The sequence below is a fragment of the Sorex araneus genome, chromosome 1 (genome assembly GCF_027595985.1).
Source record: "Sorex araneus isolate mSorAra2 chromosome 1, mSorAra2.pri, whole genome shotgun sequence".
NCBI lineage: Eukaryota > Metazoa > Chordata > Mammalia > Eulipotyphla > Soricidae > Sorex > Sorex araneus.
In genome coordinates, this window is record NC_073302.1 from 440,556,976 (window position 1) to 440,579,702 (window position 22,727).

The following is a 22,727-nucleotide window of genomic DNA, read 5'->3' on the forward strand; positions in this document are numbered from 1 at the left end:
CATCGGAGAGTTCCTGGATCTGCCCATCTGCAGTGCCCCATCACCACCCCGCTCCTGCGGTTCCAGCCCTTCCCCTCCCCCTTGTCTCTTCAGCACAGTCCCTGGCTTTGAGGGTGGAGGCAGCAAAATAAAAGTAATAGCAATAAAGTCCTGAAAACAATGGGGGGCAGCTTTCCAGCTTGACCAAAGCCCTTTTGTCTGCTATCTCTGTAATCACCCAGCCTTCGGTCCACCGACCTTTAGACCCACCAGCTCACCAGCCCCGGGCCCTCTCCTTCCTGGTACCAGGGGCCTCTACTGGGGACATTTCCTCTTGTCTTTTCTGACTTCTAAGCCCAGAACACTGCAGAAAAGAGTCATCCAGAGAGAGAGAAGCCAAGTTCTTGTTCTGATTGTTTTGGAACGGACAAAGGGGAGACGTGGGCCCGGTTTAGTCCCCTGGATGGAGCTGGGTGATGTTGATTGTGGTCCAGAGATCTCCTGGGCAACCCAGTTACCAGAGTTGACAACGGTTGGAGGGGTTCAGGGGGGCACTGCGAGGGCAGGAGAAGTATCTGGAGAAGGCCCGGGCGTTGCTCAGAGGTCCATGAACGCGAAGGGTAGGAGGGCTGTGCTTCTCTGGAGCATCCTGGCCACTGAGTTGCCTACACATCATCTGGGGAGAAAGAAGGGACCCCGCAAGAAGGGAGATTAGCAGACACCCCACACAGACTGGGGCGGGTTGATGGGCAGACCTGGGGACTAGGCCTGGACAGGGAGAGCCGACAAAAATGAGCACAGGACTGGGAGGGCTCAAAGGCCACGTCGAGAGAGAGGCATGTTTGCAGTTTGTAGATCATTTATGGACCTAGTGGGAGTCTGGTCAAGGGGCTGGGGCATGTCACGCAGTGGGTGTGAGGGAGTGAAAGGTAAAGCCCGTGAGACCTCTCAGTGAGGGGGCTGGAACGGAAGTACATGGGTCAGCTGCACACCTTGCACACCACCTACTGGGTTCGATCTTCGGCATCCCATATAGTCCCCTGAGCACTGCTAGGAGTAATTCCTGAGTGCAGAGCCAAGAGTAGCTCCTGAGCATCACCTGGTATAGTCCAAACTCTCCCCTCCCCCAAAAAAGAACTCTCTGTGAGGAATCTGGAAGTAGGGTGTGGAATTAGGGGCAGTGACTGTGGAGCCAGGGGGTGGTCTTGGAGGGGAGCTGCTAAAGCAAGTGGGGGTCATCCCCAGGCGGGGGTCTCTGAGGTAGCCTAGGGTCTGTGGATGGTCTGAGAAGGCTCATTTAGAAGTCTCAGTCCTAGGAAAGGGGGAGAGGGAAGAAACAAATTGGGCTCATCAGGGCTTGGGGAGAGATTATGTTTATTTAACAGAAGGCTTAGTATTGTAAGCGGACAGGTCAGAATGGAGTGTTAGGAAGGGGTTTCCGTGGCCGAAGGTGGCAGGTCCTGAGGAAAGGTGTCTGGAGCACTGTTGGATATCATTGGTTTGTCCTTTCTCCCTTGCCACAGAGTTTGGGCTTATCTGGTAATAATCTCTAAACAATTCTAGACTACATTGGTATGTCCTGCTCCCCTTGCCACTAGGAGCTTAGGTATATCAGTCACACCCATCAAAGTGCTCCCGAGTCACTCCCATTCCTTTGTTTATCCGTATTCACTTCTATGCTCCCTTCCCCAACCAGTTAATCAGCTCTTCCCCTAATCAAACTCTGTTAATTTGTAAGGTCAGACCTTGCTAAGACAGTGTACTTGTATTGTTAATATTGTCTTTCTCCTCTCTTATGTCTTTTGAATAGTTTACTTTAAAGCAATATCCTTTTTGTATGGACAAAGAAAGACAATTGTTAATATGCTTTGGTAACATGGGATTTAATTGGCTTCAAATATTATTCACTCCCGGGCATCTGCTTTCTGGACTCAAGCCTCAGCTGCCCTTACTTCCTAGCACCCCCAAAAGCAGGATCCCAACGAGGGACGGGATGGGCCCAGGGCAAGCGGTGAGTTATGTGCTACCATGGCATCGAGATGGGCCTGGCCAAAGCACCTAATGCTTAACTATAAGTTAAGAGCTTGGTCATGGACATGTCATGTCATGATCCAAAAGCAACGATGAGACTAGGACCCTGCTAGGGATAGGAAAGACTAATCTGGCCTGAGCACTGTAGTCTGAGATCGAGATGACCCCAGGAGAGCAATTCTATAATCTTAATGCATCTCTTGCTATGCCCATACAAAATGATTAATAATATGAATACTTATATGTTAGTTGGACAAGGAGAGGAGAAACACACCCATGGGATTGTGCTCTTGGGCGGGTGTCCTGCTGAAAGAGAATCTGTCCTAGAAGAAGCATCCCCTGAGGGAAAGAACTTTACCTCTATTGCCCTATTGATTATGACCACACCTATGTGTAAGCCCCTGTGGGGGATTTAAGGTGGCTGTATGAGGGGGCTTGGAGAAGAAGCAGAGAGAGAGACAGGAGTGTATAGAGAGGAGATTGGAATAAACTGCAACTGAGACCAGCCAGCTTGGCTCCGTTCCTTCGCCTGCCTCATCATCGCCATCAGTCTCCCCGGGGTGGGGGAAGCGGCTGGAGACTACTGAACTCGGGTGGCGGGAGAGACAGAGCGCCGCTGCCCTGTGCCCAGTGCCCAGTGCGGTGAGGTTCTCCCCTCCTCACCCCTTTCTTTGTGTGTGTGTGTGTGTGTGTGTGTGTGTGTGTGTGTGTGTGTGTGTGTGTGTGTGTGTTTACACAGAGCACGCTGAGGTGTGAGGTGGAGCTGCCTACCTGGGCGTAGCTTTGGAAGAAGAGTTGCTGGGGCCTGAGGTCCAGTCGGGGCAGGGTGGTCTCCCCGCGGCGCCCTAAGAGCCGCTTGTTGTATGCCTGGATGTGGGACAGAGCACTTCCGTAAGGTCCATGGTCACGGCCACTTACTTGGGCACCCAGTGTCCCCCTCGACCCAGGTCGTGGCTCCGCCTCCCAGCTGTGCGTGGGCAGAGGGGTCTAAACCCGGGAAAGCAAACTTGCCAGAACCCCAGGGAGGGAGACCCCAGAGAGACAGGGTCTGTGCAGGGTCCCCTACATGCCCGGGAGGGGAGTGAAGGGCCAAAAGCTCTGTGACCGCATATGGAGGAGGGGAGGGGAGGCAAGAGGCAGAATCAGGGGCGACATGTCCATTCTGCAGGTACGGCTGACCCCGGCCACTGGGAGGTGAGTCACCTGAAGCGCAGTGACCAGCCCCCCCAGGTCCGCGGCACTTTCCAGGAGCGCGTGGGCGCTGATGAAGGGGCTTCTGCCAGGTGGAGAAAGGGCAGCATAGCGCTGCTCCAGGCACAGGAGCGCCCCCTCCAGGGCACGAGAATCACACGTTGGACAGCCCCCAGGAAGCACTGTTAAAAGGGGGCAAGGGAAAGTGTTGAGACGGGGTGAAAGGCTGAGGGCAGGGGTGCCACTCTGGGTATTCCCAGCAGAGGGCCCCCCTCGTGGAGCCCCTCAGTAACCTCCCTCTCCCCTCCTGGTGCCCACGGGCCCCTCCGCTGGCCCGCTGTTACCCACAGAGTTGGTCGAAGATGCGCAAGAGCTCACGGGCCATGATGCTTCCGGCAGCACCGAAGTTGACAGCTCTGGGGAATCAAGGGTGTGTCACCCCCCAATCCTGCAAGGCCGGCACCCCCAGTCCCCAACACGAAACCCCTCCGCAGTAGCTGCTGTCCATTGCTCGTGGACACCCCCCTGGCTGTCCTCATAGCGCAGCCCCTACCTGGGGTAGCCAGGGTGGAAGAGGGGTGGCTGCAGGAGTCCGGCCGGGAAGACCACCGCATGCTCAGGTGCTGAGTAGTGAACACTGACCTCCCAGGGGCTGTGGGGAGAGCTCAGGTCAACAGCAGCCTCGCCGTCCGCTGCTGCTCCCTCCACGGGCAGGAGGCCCTCCCCGTGGGAGCCCCGGCTGCCCTTCCTGGCAAGCTTGCAGGGCCGTCGGGAGGTCGGTGGCCCCCTCTCACCTGGGGTGCGGGGATGGTGGCTGCGTAGATTTCCGGATATTCCTAGCTCGGAGAGATCGGACACAGCTAAGGATAGACTGCAGGAAACTGGGTCCGAGTTGGATCTGGAAGGAAGCAGGAAAGAGCTCAGATGCACAGGAATAATAGTCATGCCCACGGGACCTCCCCCACAGCCACACACACACACTCCAGTGCATATACACGCACACACGCACACATGCACATATGCACACGCACACACATGCACACACATGCACATACACGCATATATGCACACGCATACACATGCACACATATATGCATGCATACACACACATGCACACATACACATATGCACACGCACACACGCACACATACACACATGCACATACACGCAGACAAACACACACACACACACACACACACACACACACCAATGCAGTGCGAACCAGCACAAACACCACCACCCTTAGGTCAGACGAGCTTCACACGCTCAGATACGTGAGCTCTCGAATACACAGCTCTTGGATACACACTCAGACAAGGGCCAAGAAGGACAGTGGCTGTGAGCACACGCTCTCGCCTCCCATCATGGGGCGGGCGAGTGAGGGTCAGCGGGGAGGGGGACCCGCTGCCGCTCAGCAGGACCAGGCAGGAGAAGCGAACACTAAAGGCAGTGCCCAGCAGGGACCCACGTCCTGAGACTCCTCTCCGGCCAGCGCTGGCTTCAGGGCCCAGTCGGGGGGTCCCATCTTCACTTGCAGTTGGGTGACCTGGGGAGAGAGGCACGAGGTAGAAGTGTCCTCGCTCCCCTGAGAGGAACGGCGGGCTCGCTCCTGCTCCTTGTCCTATCTCAGCCTTTTCTGTGGCCCTCAGCTCCCAGAGCCGCAGAGGGGTATGTCCCTAGAGCCTTTCAGTGCCCCCTCCAGCTGCTGGGACCCCCCCTCCATTTCCCTCCTGCCACGCACATCTGGCACTTGATACCAGCTGCCACATCCCGCCCTGTCCCTCCCTTCTGGCCTCACCCTGTCCTGGGCCTCCTTCCGGGTTCTGTCATCCATCCAGTGGAGCCTCTTCAGGCGGGTGACAAGGGCCTCCTTGATGGCAGTGAATAGTTCCATGGCCTGCGGGAGTGAGATGCGGGCACAGAGACTGGGTCAGACTCAGTCTGTGCCAGGGGTCTGGAGCAGAGAAGGAGAGGCAAGAGGAACGAGGGATGAGAAAATGGAATGTTTCCTGGGGCGCCGAAGCCTCCAGGGCATGAGATCTGTGCAGGCAGAAAGGAGGTGCTGTCGTAGAGAAAAAGGGGGTGTCCGGGAGTTCCATCCCCGGGGGTGTCTCAGCCTGGATCTCAGCTAGGCAAGAGGACAATGGCCCCTCAACCCCTTCTCTGCCCAGTGTCGGGGCAAGGCCTTAATCCCGAGTCCAAGCTCCCCTTCAGGTAGTGCTGAGAAGCAAAGTGGTTCTTGGCCGGTGCTGACAAAAGTACCAGTAGACAAGGGCCAGAGTGATTGGACAGTGAGTCAGGTGCTTGCCTAGCATTCGGCCAACCCAGGTGTGATTCCCAGCATCCCATACGGTCCCCCGAGCACCACCAAAAGTAAGTTCTGAGTGCAGAGCCAGGAGTGACCCCTGAGCATCACCGGGTGTGACTCCCAAACAAAGAACCCCCCAAAAGGCCATTTGTAGTTATTTGCATCTCTCAAGATGATATCATTCCTTTCTCACACTGTTTCATCTGTTGTGAAAAAAAAAAAAAAAACGGTAGAGTTACCTTAGAGGTGAGGGAGTTCAACTCTCATTTTATGGTTGAAGAAACACAAGAGTACGACAGTGAGGTGACTGGTGACTTCTTGGCCTGAGCACACAATCTCTCTCTCTGTCTCTCTCTGTCTGTGTGTGTGTCTCCCTCCCTCTTTCCCTCTCTGTCTCTGTCTCTCTGTCTCTGTCTCTGTCTGTCTCTGTCTCTGTCTCTCTCTCTCCCTCTTTCCCTCTCTGTCTCTGTCTCTCTGTCTCTCTGTCTCTCTCTCTCTGTCTCTCTCTCTTTCTGCATGTCTGATTCCCTGACCATGCAGACCCATGGGACAGGCAAAGCAAATGAGAGTTAGGATGAGATGGCTTGGGTGGGAAGAGGCAGAGGGCGGCGGGCTGGGACGCTCCCTCACATACAGCACTTCTGGTGCTGGGGCTGAAGGCCTCACGCAGGAACAAAGGCGCCAGGGTGGACTGAAAGAAGGTTCCTGTTTTCTCCACACACTCCATCCATCGAGGGCCTTCAGGCTGCAGAGACAAAGCCAGAATGAGCGTCTCCCTCCCCCACTTCTCTCTGGCCCATCACCCGGGCTACAGGGCTCCATCTTCGTAGTGGGTTTGTGCCACTTGATTATTCCTTCGGAGGATGTGCCTGAGGCTCCTGCTGCCCAGCTCAGAGACCAGACATGTTGCGCCCGGCCTGCTCTCATGACACCGGGTGGGCAAAGCATTCATGCTGACCAGCTACTGAATTTGGAAGCCTGGGCTCTTGGAAGTCCCTTCTGGAGAACCAAAAGGCTCCTGCAAAGAAGACTAGAAAACTCATCTTAGCAGGGGTGTTGGCTGTCCTGTCCCCACCCTCTCCACACACGAATACGCCTCTTCCCAGGTGGCTTTGCTCAAAACGGTCATTGGTGGAGAAGGCCCTTGCCCACTCCCGCCCCCTGACCCCATCCTCCAATGGGGATTGTGAATCACTTCAGAGGATCCTGTACAGTGAAAAAGAAAGTGATCCCATTGAGTTTGAGTTTAGATGACATTATTTGCTAGAGAAGAAGACAAAAGAAAGAGCTAACTTCTAAAGATACAAGTTCAGGGACTTAAGAGACAACCAAAACCGGGAAGAGAAGTAAGACAGAGTGATCGTGGTCTTCAGCCTTAAAGGTTAGACAAAAACTCATTGCCTTGGTGAATGGGATATTTCCTTGAGCAAGAAGTCAAAGATAAATACGAGGCAGATGGGATTTGGAGAAATAGTACCATGGGTAGGGCTCTTGCTTTGCATGCACCCAGGTCCCATACCCAGTACCCTATATGGTCCTCAGGATCACTGTCCATAATCCCTGAGCACAGAGCCAGGAGTTAATCCCTGAGCACTTCTGGGAATGGCCCAAAAACCGAAAAAAAGAAAAAAAAACCAAAAACCCCAAACAACAACAACCCAACCGAAAATGACAACAACAAAGAATAAGAGAGAGATGCTGGGAGATCTGGGACAGCTTTAAAGAGCTGACTGAGGAGTGGTGTTGTTCACTGAGAAAACCCTGGTCCAAGGGGCCAGGCACAGCAGAGCTGGCCTAAGGGGAGTGAGCTGGGGCTCTGGAAGAACCAGCTAATATGCTAATTCGGGTTGAGTGGGATGAAGTCACAAGACTTCATTCCTGTAACTTATTTACTCCCACAGATCTCCTCACAGGGCAGGGGGTCAGGCTGCCCTGCACTCTTTCACCTTAAGGTTGCAGAGAGAGAGAGAGAGAGAGAGAGAGAGAGAGAGAGAGAGAGAGAGAGAGAGAGAGCATGAGAGAGTGAGAGAGTTTATGGGGTTTTCCATGAATGGGAGCTCAAGAAAGGCAAGCCCAGGGTCACGGAGAAGCACTGGGTCTGGTCTGTTAGGATGAGTATCTTCTATGAGTTCTTTTTTCCAGACCACTGGGTCTAGCATGGAATTGGACGATTTCCTATAATGTGTGAGTTGCAGTTCTAAAAGGCACACAAAAGTAAACATGAATTTCAAGCAAAAGTGTGTGGAAGAGCAAGGACTGAGTCAAGCGTGCCTGCCTTTGGAGCCCGTTCCTCTGTCCCGTGAGCCAGCTTGGCTTTGGACTGCCTCTTAGTCTCTGTTAGTGTGGGCTACCGCAGGGGTACATCTTAAGTTCACAGCTCCAGCCTTAATTTGCTGTTGAGATTCTTTCAGATCTTCCCACACCTCCTGGTTCTTGAAGTGGTTTCCTGATGCCTTTCCCTGGTTCTAACTTCTCCCACCGCCTAAGCCTGCAGCTCCATGGCTCCACAGCTGAGGTCATGGTGGGTCCAATTGGGTTATGGGGAAGTAGGGCTGCCACAGCAAACTGCACATTCAGTGCTCACCCCTGTGCAATACTGGAGTTCTTTTGGTCACACTCGTGCGGGGTCACATTTTCCTTGAGCAGGAAAATAACTTTCAGAATCTATAAATAAATGCAGGCCTTAGGGATGGAGATTGGCAGGTTATATATTCACCGGCTGGGGTTTATGAGAGTCTGTGCTATCCATCAAGACATGGAGTGATATAATATACTATATATACTGAAGACACAGAGAAAAATATATAGGGTATACTATGAAAATGTAAAGGATGGAAGAAATACTTCAAATGCAAGATAATGAAGCTTGGTAGATTAATTTTAGGCCACAGGGGAGGGGTTACTGATATAACTCTAGGATCATGAATAAAATATTTGAGAAATGATAGAACTCAGGAAAAATTCCAGGAATCCAAGGGAAGCAAACATGTACCCCATTTCAGTAGAGGGGAAAGCAGATTTTAGAGATTACAGACCAGCCAGGAATCTTTAATGTTAATTTCTAAAGAAGATTCTAGAATGAATCATTAAACAAAGTGTTTTGTGAATACTTAGAAAATAATGTGTAACTACTGAGGGCCAGTATAGGCTCCCTGGACAAATAATGTCAAAATAATAAAAATCTTTATGGTTTAAAGGTTTGCCACCCAGGGACTGATCACAGAGCAAATGTTGTTGTGTCGAATGGGGGAAACACAGCTACTTTATTGAGAGATGCAGCCAAGTTCAGATCTCCCGGGCATGGAGGGAGAACACATAAGAGAGCTCGCTCAGGCCAAACACGCTGCGTCACTAGCTCTGGTCTACTAAAGAAGTGCCCAAAGTTGCTGGAGCATCATGTGCACTAAATGAAATGAGGCTGACCATCTGACTATAGACATCTGACGATCTACCATCACCTAATTTTTGAAGGTTGGCAATTAAGGTTGTTCAAAGTTCTGAAAGTCAACAAAATACCACTATGGCAAGATTCATCCAAAACTACCACCGTCTTCCCTCCAAACAGAGCAATTGGCATTTACTAAATTATCAACTTTGGTCATACCAGCTATGAACAAGAAACTCATACCTAAGCACCCATTCTCCCTTCCGCAAGTCCTCACTAGATTGCTCTGGAAGATCAGAAAACGCACCAGAAGTAGATTCTAGATGCAGGCCACTCCATAGGCACCATCTTGATTTCAAGCCCTTGTGAATTAGAGGGGGTGTGGGTGGGGAATCTGTGTTGGATAGGAATGGAATTGGGGTAGATTCTCAGCCGGCAGAATAATGATTCATGATTCATGACATCCCTGACTGTGTTATTGACATTGTAATCACCATCCCAACGTGGCCATGCCTCCATCTTTTTCTGCATTTCTCCGTGACGTTGGTTACCACCTAACTTGTTGGGTTTTTTTAGCTACTTTATTGTCTTTCTTCTGCCATTAAAGTTTTCGAAGACAATGCCCAGCACTAGGTTTTTTCCCCCTTCATTGTTCATTGTGGTTTCCTAAGTGCTTAGAGAATTGTTTGACAAAAAGCCGGTGCTCAGTAAGTAATTTAGATAAGTAGTATTAACAAATGGCTAGAGCAACAGCAAGGGCCTCGGGAACCTGACCTGATGGCCTTAGCTACTCAGGAAAGTCTAGCAGTAGTCCTGAAGTCTAGAGGAAGACACTAAATAAAACTGCTAAAAACCCATGATCAAACATTAAAGGATAATAGTGCATATTCATATGCCAAAACCAGTTACAATGATGAGCCTCATTCCCCTGACCCTGAAAGAGCCTCCAATGCGGCACGGTTTGGGAAGGACAAGTAAAGAGAGGCTGCTAAAATCTCAGGGCTAGGACTAATGGAGACAGTACTGAGACCACTCAAGAAAATCGACAATCAATGGGATGATGATGATGATGATGATGATGATGATGATGATGATGATGATGACGATGATGATGACTGTGGATTATTGAAACAAAGGCTAAAAATAACTGGAAAAACTGGGATGCTGGGGGTAAATATAAATAATTCACCTTTAACAGGCAAAAGCGAATTCCTTTGCTTCCCCAAATATAGCTTCTTATCAGAGAAAAATTTGGTTAACAGCCATTTTCTTTGACTGCATACTCAATATTCGTCTATAAGATATGACAATAGACCTAAGTCATATTGTTGCTATTGAGATGTGGTATATCTACACCTAAACCCTGGGAGCAACAACAATGAAAGGCAAGAAATCCAACAACAACCACAAAACTTTAAAAATGTGCCTGTCAAGGAGACAGACGGGATTGGGAGGGAATCTAGGGGACACTAGAGGAGGGGAGTTGACCGTAATGGTGGGTTGGCTTCGGAACATTGTCTACCTGAGACTCAATGATAAATAACTTTGTAACTCATGGTCTCTTAATAAAAAGTAATTTAAATACATATTTAGGTGAAAAACAGAAATGTCTTAAAATTATGGAGGTAGATTTAGCCTTGTCAAATCTTCCTGGACCAAGACACTATAAATCAGCCTTCATTCAGGGACTTTGATTAGAAACCCGTAATTCACATTAGGGTAAAAAATTTGGTGAGGTCTTCAACTCCACTCTCCATATCTTCCCATATATCCCTCAGGAAATCCTGTTGCTCAGTTTCAAAATATATTTTTTGAAAACACAAAACAGAGAAATAGTTCAATAGGGTCTCATATGATGCCAAAGAAAAGGTTAAATATTCCTTTTTTTTTTTTTTTTTTGGCTTTTTGGTTTACACCCGGCTATGCTCAGAGGTCACTCCTGGCTCTGCACTCAGGAATTACCCCTGGCGGTGGTCGGGGGACCATATGGGATGCTGGGAATAGAACCTGGGTCGGCCGCGTGCAAGGCAAACGCCCCACCCGCTGTGCTATTGCTCCAGCCCCGAAAAGGTTAAATATTCTTTCAGGGACTGCGTGGCCCTGCCTGCTCTCCTCTTCCTCTCTGATTTCCCTCCTGTGATGAGTCAACTTGCTCTCAATCCCACTCACCGGGCCCCTTTCTTATACACGGACACCCGGGGATACTCCACCGAGCAGCATGCACCTGGACCAAATGTTGTCCCTCCTGAACTGATAACCGTTTCTCTGCTAAAAGCCCTTCTCTCCAGACACTGCTTCTGTCATACCGTGTGCAGAGAAATCCTGCTAGTCAGGCAAGCCCGCCTAGATCTCCCCCTCTCGGAAACTCCAAGAGGATCTATTGTCTAAACCAGAGTTTTCTTGGAACACAGCTGCACTCACTCATGTCCTTACCATACAGTAGCTTTTGTTCATACCAGGGCAGCAGTGAGTCATTGCAACACAGAACATATGGACTCCAAAGCCAAAAATATGTACTCTCCTGACCTTTACAGAAAGAATTTGCCAGTCATTTTCTGTAGCACCCTCTAATTTCTCAATCCTACAGTGGTTATGGCTCATGCATGTGGTTACAGACTCAGATGCAGGAGCCATATAAATTTATTGTGGAGTCTCTTTCTTTGCTTCTGAAAAAAAAGTGGTCTTGGGAAAGCTCCTTGCCCTTTCTCAGGACCTCAGGTGTGTTGGTTCTAGGTAGATGAAATAAAATCATCTGGTCTCAGGGCTGGAGTGATAGCACAGCGGGTAGGGGTTTGCCTTGCAGCTACTTTATTGTCTTTATTGCCCCCTGAGCACTGCCAGGAGTAATTCCTGAGTGCATGAACCAGGAATAACCCCTGTGCATCGCAGGGTGTGACCCAAAAAACAAAAATAAATAAATAAATAAATAAATCATCTGGTCTCCACCAACAAATCAACAGTGTTCAACACCTGACATATTTTTGGTTACTCTAAGTGCATTAGCTATTATTATGGTCAAACTTGGCACCATCGCTCCAGAAATCTCAGTTAGGTGGTTCCCAAAAGTTACCCAATTACTTATTAATAAACCCTGATTTGGATTTTAAACCTCAGGAAGTACCTATCCTAATTCGAGTACAAATAAATATATGAGGACTGGAGAGTACAGTGGTTAGGGCTCATGCATGTGGTTGACCTGGGTTTGACTCCCAGCACCAAAGTGCAGCCCTGAGCAGTGCTTGGGAAGGTTCTCCCAGTACATGTATAATCCACAGATATATAAAGCAGAGGCATACGGTAGAGACTAGGGAAGGCAACTTTAGCCATGAATTAGATTTCTACCTTCTTGAGGTCTGAGTTTCAGTATTTGTACCTTATGCCTCTCATATAATGCACCAGGTCGTAGTTCTGAGACGTACAGGAAGCTGTGTTTTACTGATCCGAATCAATGGAAAGCTATTGGTGTTCTCTTCCTACAGCAACTGAGTTCATGGAGAGACTGGGCAGGATCTTTGGAAAAATCAAGGACTTGCCCATCTGCAGGAGTGCTTTGGGGGGGCCACAACGACGAAGCACATAGGCCAAGGGGCCAAGCAAAGCAGACAGCAAATTCAAGCTCTCAGCCAACTTCCTAGCTCGATGGCCATTAGCCAGCTCCCCCCCACTTTCGTGCCCCCGTCTCCCCGTCTGTAAAGCAGGGGCAGTGGGACGTGGAATTGCGTGGATTAAACCAGCTCTTGTGGCTGAAGGGCTGAGAAAAATGACGCGCACACTGTCAGCTCCCCCCAAGCCACAAGTGCATTCCACCCCTGCGCTTGCATTGTCTTCTCTGGATTCCACAACTATTTCAGGTTCTCAGAACAGGGAGTTTCTCCAAGGCAGAGAATGGTCCACGAATTACGCAAAACAGCCATGGCAACGATGATTTAGTCGAGACCCACGCTGAGAACTGTGCTGAGGCTGGCGTGTTATTCCCTGTTCTAGTTGCCTCCGCCTCGATGGCGGCATGTCTGAGCCAGGATTTCAAGGTTCGAGACAGTGCTCCGTGTCTCGGGTCACAGAGTGCCCTTGGGTTAGCAGAGGATGAACAGCCCCTTCCGACGCTACCTCAGCTGCTCACCTGGGACCCGGCACAGGATGCCCGAGAACCAGAGAATCAGAGAACTCTAGGCAAAGAGCATTGAGCAGCCCCTTCAGGACCCCCCGAACGGAGGGAGGGTCTCTGCTCCCACACTGCCTCCCTCCCAGGGAACCCTGAGCTCTGGGCTTAGCTGCTCCATGCACAAAGCTCAGAATTCCTTAGCAAATAGCTTAAGGGTCCTGAGAGAGAGAAAGCAAGTCTTGATCATTTCCGGGTCATGTTTGACCTTTCACACTTGGCAAAGGTCCCTTTGAGCAGTCCATGGAGGTCCGTGCAAAGGCCCCCAACCTGCTCACTCTGTTCTCCAGGGAACTTTTGTGGGCCCGACCTCTCTATTTCCAGGGAAATCCCAGACACTCAGGGTGCCCACCTCTGGGAGCGAGATGCCAACATGGATCCCTCCAAACGGGGCTGCTCCTCCAGCCCCCGACGTGGGCCCCTCGCTGCCCCTCCTCACCACAGGCGGCCACTCCGTGAGCTCCCGCAGCTTCTGGTTCAGTGATCTGCGCGCCTCCCGGAACTGACTGTCCAGGGCTGGAGCAAGGGTCCCCGCCAGCCCCAAGATCATGTAGCTTTGCAGAAAGTCCCTGTGGAGAGAGGACACCTGTGGGTATGACCCTGAAGCTCTGGGGGCCCCTTGGGAGAAGCCTCCCCCCACCCCAAGGCTCCCGGGGAAGTCTTGCTCCCCTCTGGATTCAGAGAGAATAGCCAGACACGCGGAACGTGCCAAAGCCAAAGCACTCTTCGTGGCGTGAGCTGAAGGATGCCATGGGATGACCTGGAATGGAAGGACCGGCCTCTGGGGCCGCAGGGCGAGAAGGGTCTGGGCCAGGTGAAGACAGGACTGCCCTGGGAAAATGTGGACGAGTGGAGGCCACAATCTGCTCTACCGGATGCCTCTTTCTCAGCCCCTCAGAGCTGAGCTTGGACCGGCTCAGCCCTGGCAACTCGGCCAGTTAGGTTTGTTCCTTTCTTTTGCTCTTTTGGGTCACACCCGTTGATGCTCAGGGGTGACTCCCGGCTCGTGCACTCAGGAATTACACCTGGCGGTGCTCGGGGGACCTTATGGGATGCTGGGAACCGAACCTGGGTGGGCCGCGTGCAAGGCAAACGGCCTCCCCGCTGTGCTATGGCTCCAGCCCCTAGATTTGTTTCTTTACCTTCCTGCTCTTGCCCACACGAATGGGCCTTTCTTCCCTCCGAAAGGAGTTTCTAGATCTCACCACCGCCGAGCTACTGTGCAAAGGCCCCCTGGGTGGAGGCCACTGTCTTCGGGAACCCAGGAGAGCAGAGAAGCGCCAAGACCCTTCTCCTCCCCTGCCCCTACTCCAACACATACTTCCCCTGGACTTCCCGGATTGGGGCGATCTGCAGAGCCTGCTCACCGCCAACAGACATCCTCAGCTTTCCCCCACACCAACACATCCAGCATCACCTCCTCCCACTCCTCCTCCTCCTCTCCTGGCTGCCTCCTTCCTTCCACACCTTTCAGTTGCCATCAAGACCAGCCGCCCAGCGTCTGCTGCCTCCCAAAGGCTCTCCACGGGCTGGGTTCTTGGCCAGGAAACCCTGGTCTCATTACACCCTAAGTTCTTTATTTCATGCAGGGTCTCCTCCCCCCTGCCCCCTCCCAAATAAACCTCTCTCACTTCCTGTCTCTACACCTCACCCCACCCTTGTCCCCTGTCGGTCTTCCCATGAGGCCCTTCCCAGGTGCTGGGACCTCGGGGTCCTCCCACCCTTCCCAGAGGGGCGAACCTGTTGTTCGACAGCTGCTCCTCTACCAGCCGGGACATGTTCTTCAGGTACTCCAGGTCATGGACCACGAGGGGCTCTGAAGAGCTCAGCGACATGGGTGTGAATGTCGCCCTCAAGCAGGACAGCCAGTCAATGGCAGGAGCCATTTCCTTGGGGAGACAGGGGACACAGACACTGATGGCGGGGGCGAGGGGATAGGCCAGGGTTCCAAGGGGATGAAGAGGGGGGAGAACTGTGGGCACGATGGGGCCAGACAGTTTGGAGTGGGAAGGACTGAGGGGAATGATGAGAAAGCTGACGAGGAGGACCCTCCCGCCTTGCCTGTCTGCCCCAGGCCCCAGTCCCAGGCACCTGTAGCTGGTCAATAGTGACCTCCTGGTAGTGCGTCCCCCGGGTCGAGGGCTGCTCCAGGGGCTTCAGAAACCGGAAGAGCCGTGAGGCGATGGAGATGGACGAGAAGGCGTGTTCTTGCACCTTGCCTGGGTCTCCTCCCAGCAAGATACCCAGACGGTTGAGGTAGGTCAGATATTCCCGCAGGATCTGGGGCAGAAGTGGCATCAGACCCAGCCCCCGGCGGGCCCTGCCTTTCCCTTCACCTCAGGGCTCTGGCTGCGGGACCGTCTTACCTGTGCATAAATCTTCTGCTCCTGCTTTTCTTTACGGGGAATGTCAAACTCGGGCTGGTCTATCTGGACACAAGAGAGACTGGAGAGAAGTGGGGACCGTGGGGGAAGGAGAGGACAGGAGTCGGGAGAAGGGGACTTTGCCGGGTGGAGGTGGGTGAAGGAGAGACAAAGGGGCCTCAGGAAAGGTTGAGGGGACAGAGAATGGGAGGAATGTGGGTGCCAGGCAGGGCCGGGCATGAAAATCTCAAAAAGGGTGGGTTTTGTCAGGCAGTTTGGGGGAGCTTAGAGAGAGACACACTTTTGTTCATACTCAAGAGGAACCACTTCCTGAGCAGGGGCCAAGTTCAAGACACAGGGGCTAGAATTCCCATCTCAGTCAAAGTATCCAAACCTCAGTTATCTTATATTTTCTCTGTATCACTGTATCACTATCATCCCATTGCTCATCGATTTGCTCAAGCAGGCACCAGTAATGTCTCCATTGTGAGACTTCTTGTTACTGTTTTTGGCATATCAAATACACCATAGGTAGCTTGCCAGGCTCTGCCGTGCAGGCGGGATACTCTCGGTAGCTTGCTGGGCTCTCCAAGAGGGGCAGAGGAATCGAACCGGGTCAGCTGTATGCAAGGCAAATGCCCTACCTGCTGTGCTATCACTCCAGCCTCTTAATATTTTTTAGAAATCAAAATTCATGCAAGAAATAAAATAGCAAAATCCAAGGTCCAGTATGGATTTTGTTACCCTCCCCTCAAACCACACTGTTAATTTTGGTCCATTTTGGGGGGGAAAAAGTTGAGATGCTTTCCAAAAACTTCCCAGTATAATTTTGATCCATTATTAGAAAAAGATTATCTGTTTTTCTGCCTTTCCCCCAACTCCAGATCCACAATCCACAACAATGTGGTATTTTGTTCACTGCAGAGTTTTGCATTGACTTTGATGTTTTGTTTGGGGGCCACAGCTGGCGGTGTTCAGGGCTTCCTCCTAGTTCTGCACTCATGTGTCACTCCTGGTAGACTCAGGGGACTGTATGGGGTGCAGAGAATTGAACCAGTTTTAGCCGTGTGTGAGGCAAACAGCTTACCCGCATCTCTAGATCCCCAGCCTTCAGCATTCTTTTCTAGTTGGTTCTGTGGAGACGTATTACTGAGTTATTTATTTATTTTATTTTTGTAGATTTTCTCAAGTGGGTGTCTTTCGCCTCACTCTCTTGTCTGGTTCTGCCTCGGACCTACCCTGATTCGATCCTGAAACTATTTATTCCCACACTGGCCCTTCCCCCTTCAATTTCCCTATCCCGCTCACACCACCGTGAACCTCTATTCTGACAAAACTTTTGTTTGATATCTTTCGTTACGTTTCATGCCTAAGTTTCATGTTTTAAAGAACAAAGCGTGCTCTTGGGTCCTGGATCGACAACTCTACTGCCTCCTCGTCTCCACCGCATTTCTGAGTATATTTCTATAACCCTTCTCTGAATTTCCAGAAGGTTCTCAATGAAGTCTCTTATTCTTTCTTCTCTGAACTTGGAAAATTCTGGAAAAAATGATGCTATTACCTCCTAAAACGGAACCTTCCCAAGGCCTTTGTGACTCACCACTGTGACAGGACAGCCCCCCTTCCGTAAGTCCTTTAACCTGCCAGGCCCCCAACCTCATCACAGTCTCTCCATTCGCAGAGGACACTCACCGCCCTCCTCCCTCACCCTGACTCCAGGCCAGGGGCGCCTTTCCCTTCCTTAACGTTCAGCCTGCTGCCCGGCCCTCCAGGGCCACCGTGAATCATTACTGCAAGGATGAGGTTGTTGGTAACACGTGCCTGACCTGGGTTTCCTAGTTCTGCCATAATCTTCTTAATTCAGAATCTCACACCTGTGCTGCTAGATTCTGTCTCACCTCCAGGTTGACCTCCAAGACCACTGGTTCCATTTAAGCCCAATGCCCGGCCATCAAGTATAAAAGAACTCAGTTATCTTTTTTAAGTCGCATGTGATAACCTCTGTTGTTTTTTTTGTTTTTGTTTTTGGCTTAAATGTCTAGGTCCAAACCCCTGGCTTCAGTCTTCTCTTCATCTCCTACTGCACCCCACGCTTCGCTGACCCCATGGTGGAAGTAGACCACTCTAGACTCTCGCCTTAGCTCGGGGTTGCCCTACGCCCTTTGAAAGACTATTATTAGCATGGCCTCCACCTGCCTCATGGGTCAGCTCAGCACCGTCCTCTCCTCACCTTATCCATCTTTGACTGATCCCCCAGGCCGCTTTATTTAAAATTCCTGAAGCTACAATGTTTCCCACTGCTTGTGAGTCCACCCTCCTAGGAATCTGGGATTTCCGGAAATTGGCTCAATGAGCAGCATCATACTGCCCACCCCAGTCCGGATGCCTCCCACCTGCTCACTATTTTACGCACTCCTGAGCCGCTGCCCGCTTGGCCCCAACTAGTGGAAGGCCCAAGGGAAGGGGTGCTCCTATTTTTCAGCGTCTCTCTGCCCTCACCCCCCCCAGCAATGCTAATGGGGAGAGCAGAGGGTGTCAGTGAAGAGCTCTTGAAAGGAACAAAGATCAAACCCCAAATTTGAAAAGTGTGGAAGGTGTAGATTGGGGAGAGAGAGAGCGCTCAATGAGTGCATGTTTTGCTCACAGAAGCTTCTGGTTCAATCCTCTGCACTGCACGGTCCCCTGGACACCGCTGAAAGCAATCCCTGAACACAGCCTCCGAGTGACCCCGGAGTGCTACTCGGGTGGCCCCCAAACCAAAACCGAAACAAAATCTGCCAACATTTCAGACTGAGTGTGGGATCTGGGAAGTGGAGGTGCAAAAGCAGCCACGTAGGCAGAGAGCTGCGGAATGTCCTTCACGCTATGCATGGGTGAGTGTGACAGGGGTCTCTAGGAGGAGGGGGCGGGCCAGAGGGGGGGGTAGAGAGAGACAGAGACAGAGACAGAGACAGAGACAGAGAGACAGAGAGAGAGAGAGAGAGAGAGAGAGGTCAAAGAACTGTGTGCGGGGCTCAGACCACAGAAGGACTTGGGAACAGTTTTGTTACAGACTTAGGAACTAGATCCCAATGACCTGGTGAGTCACCACAGGCAATTAAAGAGAAACAATAGCATCATTAGCTCTCCGTTTAGAAAGGGCCCGCTGAGAAAAATGGAAAGCAAACAAGAGGGAGTCAATATCAGAGATCAGGGCTCCAGCTCAGAAGCTCCTGGGTCAAGCCAGTTAGGACGTCGGGAGATGGAAAACACTTTGAAAGGCTTTTCCCCGACTGGTCACTTGGCCTCTTTGTCTACTCTCGTCCCGTGCCCCTGGCTCTGACAGCAACCACGTTCCCTAAAGACCGGCCTCTTCCTGAGGTGGTGACATGCGCTCTTTGAAGCATCAGCCCTCCTCTGAGACAGGAAGTAGAGGCCAGGTGTCACCGTGCGCTTGCCGGGGCAACCCTCACCTGGATGACAGGCCGGTGTGGAGGGGCAGGATGCGGGCGCAGGTCAGCTCTGAAGAATGGGAAGTGATTGTACTGACTCATCAGAAGTATCAGGGTTCGGTTAAAGTCTAAGGAAGTCCAGTTCCCGGAGATCCGCCAACCTCCAAGCTGGGAAGGAGAGAGACAGGCTGGGTGCAGGGAATGGATGCCTATGAGGAACGTTTGCTACTTCCTGGCTTCTGCTCTGAGGTTTCCGAGCCCTGCGGGGTTCACTTCCTTCCTTCTGGCCCCCCGCCCAGGGTCTGGCTGCTTTCACAGGGTACAGCTCTTTGCAGTTGCCTGCTAGAACTTGGGGCTCCTGGGAGAGACACCATCCATTCCAGCAGTTCCGGCAGGACCCTGGTGAGGGGTGGAGAGGGGGCACCACCTCACCTCCTCGATAACTTGTCTGAGGGGCCCGGCCCCTGCCATCTCGATGGCGTCCGTGTCCATGCAGGAGTTATAGAAGTGGACAGCTTTCTCCTCCCCAGAGCCTGGAGGCCAGGAATTGGGGTTCTCTAGAGAGGGAGATTCAAGGACATGCATAAATGTCAGGAGACAGGGAACTTCCGGGAAAGGAAAGGGGAAACTCTTGGGGGAAATGGAGGGGGGCGAGAGCAAAGGGGAGGAGGAAAGTGGCAGAGTGAGGAGGTGAGCTCCAGCGGAACTAGACAGTGAGGGAGAGTAGAGAAAACTCGAGGAAACACTAAAAGAGGAAAAAGGAGAAGGCAGAGGTGGGAGGGATGGGCTATGGGAGCCGAGGATGGGCGGAGACAGAGGGCAGGAGGAAGGTGAACCCAGACAGCAGAAGTTGGGACCCAGAGAAGTGTGTGTGCGTGTGTGTGTGTGTGTGTGTGTGTGTGTGTGTGTGTGTGTGTGTGTGTGTGTGTGTGTGTGTGCAGGGGTGGGGATGAGGGGACTGCAGAGAGGCCTGCTTCTGGGGAGGGCGTTAGTCAGGACACGTGGAGAAGGAACCCAGCCCAGACTCTCTCCCTGTCTGGTCACAGAAAAACAAACACACACAAGACCGTAAACCAGAGAAACATCTGTCTGAGTCACCTGTCGCCTCCCTCTTGTTCTTCAGACCCGTGTTTACTGTGGGTGGTGGGGTTGTTCGAAACACAGGACGACCTGTGCTTAACTGGAAAGGGGGCCCTGCCCAGCGGGGCTGCCTCCACTCTGTCCCTACGATCTAGTCCGGATTTCAGCTGCTGGAAGTGGAAAGCCAACTGCACCGGAAACACGTGGATCCCTGTGTGCTCTCGTCCCCGAGTCCTCGCCCCTGCCCCCTTCCTTCTTGGAACCCACTTCCAACCCTCCAGACGGCCTCTGCGCCTCCTCCATAGCTTCCCCACATGTTCAAGCATTGTTCTCTGCCACGGCCATGGGCACCGACCTTCTCTACCTCCAGGGTTTGCCGACCAAATGTCCTTCCTGTTTGTCCACGTACCTCCCCCCAACACCCAGCCAGATAAAGCCCCCTGGTCACCTCTCACCTCCTCACGCCCCCCCTGCCATTTTCTCATCGTCTCCAATCACCCGACCCCAGCATCCAACTCACTTCCGTTCAACTTGGAAGTCACGATCCCAGATTTCAGAGCGGGCCCAGAGGAGGACCCAGGACGGCACTGACCAGAAGACCGGAGGGGTGTGTGTGTGTGTGTGTGTGTGTGTGTGTGTGTGTGAAGGCTGGAGGGTGAGCGTGACCCGGACCGGAGGGGTGTGTGTGTGTGTGTGTGTGTGTGTGTGTGTGTGTGTGTGTGTGTGTGTGTGTGTGTGTGTGTGAAGGCTGGAGGGTGAGCGTGACCCGGAGAAGAATCCCAACGCAGGAGCGGGCGAGGAGGGCGGGTGGGGAAATTAGCAGCCCTCGGGAGAGAAACCGAGAACTCCAGGGAGAGAGAAGTGAAGATGACATTTAGCAAAAGACGGGGACGAATGAGCGTGAACGAACCTGGAAGATGACACACAGGAACGAGGGAAAGAGGAGACGGGAAGAGGAGCCAGCGAAGATGGAAGGGGAAGGTGCCCACGTACAGGTCATGCATGAGGAGCAAGAAGCCAGCCCAGGCCTTTGGCCAAGGGTCCCCCGCAGAGGCTTGGGGGGTCCGAGTAGGCACTCGGCTTCGCATTCCCTTACCCAGGATTTCCCGGAGTCGGCCTCTGTTCTCCTCTACAAGAGACTGGACGGACTGACTGTTCCCACAGACATAGGTGAAGAAGTCGGAGCAGGGGGCAGCGCTGGTGTTCCCCGAGGCCAGGTACCGAGCCAGGAGATCCCAGCACACCTGCCTCTTGCAGGGGCCTGTGGGGAAAAGCCAGGGCTGGAAAGAAGAGAGAGACCAGGGCGCCCCCCAGGGGCGAGGCTAAGGAACGCCGGAAGGACCCAGGCGGGTGACAGGGTCGGATCCTGCCCCGGGAACCTGGGTCCCGGTGGTGGGATTCGAGAGGGGGAGGGCGGGGAGCAGTGAGCCTGGAGATGAGGGGCGGGCGGGTGGATGGGGGCAGAGGGCGGGCTGGGGCAGGGGCAGCTGGGATTGTGCTTACTGGGAGCACAGCCGCGGAGGATGTAGACCAGCAGCACGGAGGAGGCCAGCATCAGGCTGAGGATCAGGATGGCCAGGAGCACTCTCCTGAGGACAGCCCACCAGGCCCTGGGCTCGGCGGGGGGCTCCCCCTCTGCAGGCCTCTGGGAAGGGAATGTGAGAGAGAGGGAGGAGGACAGTTAACCTTGCGCCGGAGACCCCGCCGGCCGCCCAGGGTACCCCAGGGCTGAGTGAGCAGAAGCGATGTCCCAGCGGCTTCCTTACCTGCTGGCTCCAGGCAGCCCCCATTCCACCCGCCGCCGGGCTCCGCGCGGTGGCCCCCTGGGGCCTCACGGCTCGGTCTCCAGCCTCCTGCCTGGGAGAGAAGGGAGGAGAGAGACGCTGGTGCAAGAAGCAGAGGGGAGGAGGGGTGGGTGCCATGGAGAGAGCAGCATCAGCTTGTGGGGGGGAGGGACCCCCTCCGAACCCTCTTTCCCTCCCCTGCCCGGCCCGTCACCTCCATCTCCCTCTGTTCTGCTCCGGCCAGGGGGGGCAAAGTATTTGCATCTGGCCGCCACCCCGCTCCCCGCCCCCAGCGCTGACCCAGCGGGGGGAACTTGCATTTCCCCTCTGCCTCTTCCCGGTGGGTGCCCAGAGTGTGGTTCCTTCCAGCTTCTGCTCAGGGCTTGGGGTCCAGGAAGTAGCCGCCCTCCTGCCCCCACCCCAGTGCCTGAGTCCTGGAGGAGGAGGCGCCCTTGACACTGCCAGCCCCCCTCCCCCCTCCCAGCCCCCTTACGCACCCCACGGACTGGCCGGGGCTGGGGTGGGGCCTGGTTATCAGCCTGGAGACAGCAGGCCTCCCCGCTCCTTTATCGCGGCTCCTCAGGACGGGGGCAGCAGGAAAGGGGGTTTCTCCGCGGCCCGGAGGTGGCTGCTCTTTGCCCGGCCTCTGCTTCTGCTCCTGAATATTCTTTCATTTCTGGAACATTCTTCTCTCCTTCCTCCCGTGACTGGACTCGGTTGGCATCTGTAGTTCTTTTTTTTTTTTTTGCTTTTTGGGTCACACCTGGCATTGCAGAGGGGTTACCTCCTGGCTTTGCACTCAGGAGTTACTCCTGGCGGTGCTCAGGGGACCATATGGGATGCTGGGAATCAAACCCGGGTCGGCCGCGTGCAAGGCAAACGCCCTACCCGCTGTGCTATTGCTCCATCCCCGGCATCTGTGGTTCTTGCATCCGTGGCCACCTTCCCGCCAGCTATCCCAGAGGGCGCGGGTGTGTGCCAGTCCCAGAAGAGCACAGAAAAGGCCAAGAAGCCAG

At 53.1% G+C, this 22,727-nt stretch overlaps 1 protein-coding gene across 1 annotated transcript; it reads right to left on the reverse strand.

Annotated features, from left to right (window-relative positions):
- Positions 1–488: 488 nt before the first annotated feature.
- KEL (Kell metallo-endopeptidase (Kell blood group)) lies at positions 489–22,107 on the reverse strand. The gene is made up of 19 exons (XM_055145936.1): positions 22,026–22,107; positions 21,694–21,780; positions 21,431–21,572; positions 21,024–21,188; positions 19,280–19,404; positions 18,869–19,015; positions 15,420–15,482; positions 15,145–15,333; positions 14,794–14,942; positions 13,493–13,622; positions 6,144–6,254; positions 5,000–5,098; positions 4,670–4,747; positions 3,996–4,099; positions 3,755–3,853; positions 3,550–3,617; positions 3,214–3,383; positions 2,782–2,877; positions 489–655 (listed from the first exon to the last, which is right to left on the reverse strand). The coding sequence occupies exons 1-19, from the start codon at positions 22,029–22,031 to the stop codon at positions 494–496; spliced, it is 2,190 nt and encodes a 729-aa protein (XP_055001911.1). The 5' UTR covers positions 22,032–22,107; the 3' UTR covers positions 489–493.
- Positions 22,108–22,727: the final 620 nt, after the last annotated feature.

Coding starts and splice junctions, on each gene's coding strand:
- KEL (XM_055145936.1), bottom strand. Junction 19,016..19,279: donor TCAGACAAGTTATCGAGGAG/GTGAGGTGGTGC, acceptor TCTCCTTCCCAG/CTTGGAGGTTGGCGGATCTC. Junction 6,255..13,492: donor TCACGGAGTGGCCGCCTGTG/GTGAGGAGGGGC, acceptor TTGTCTCTGCAG/CCTGAAGGCCCTCGATGGAT.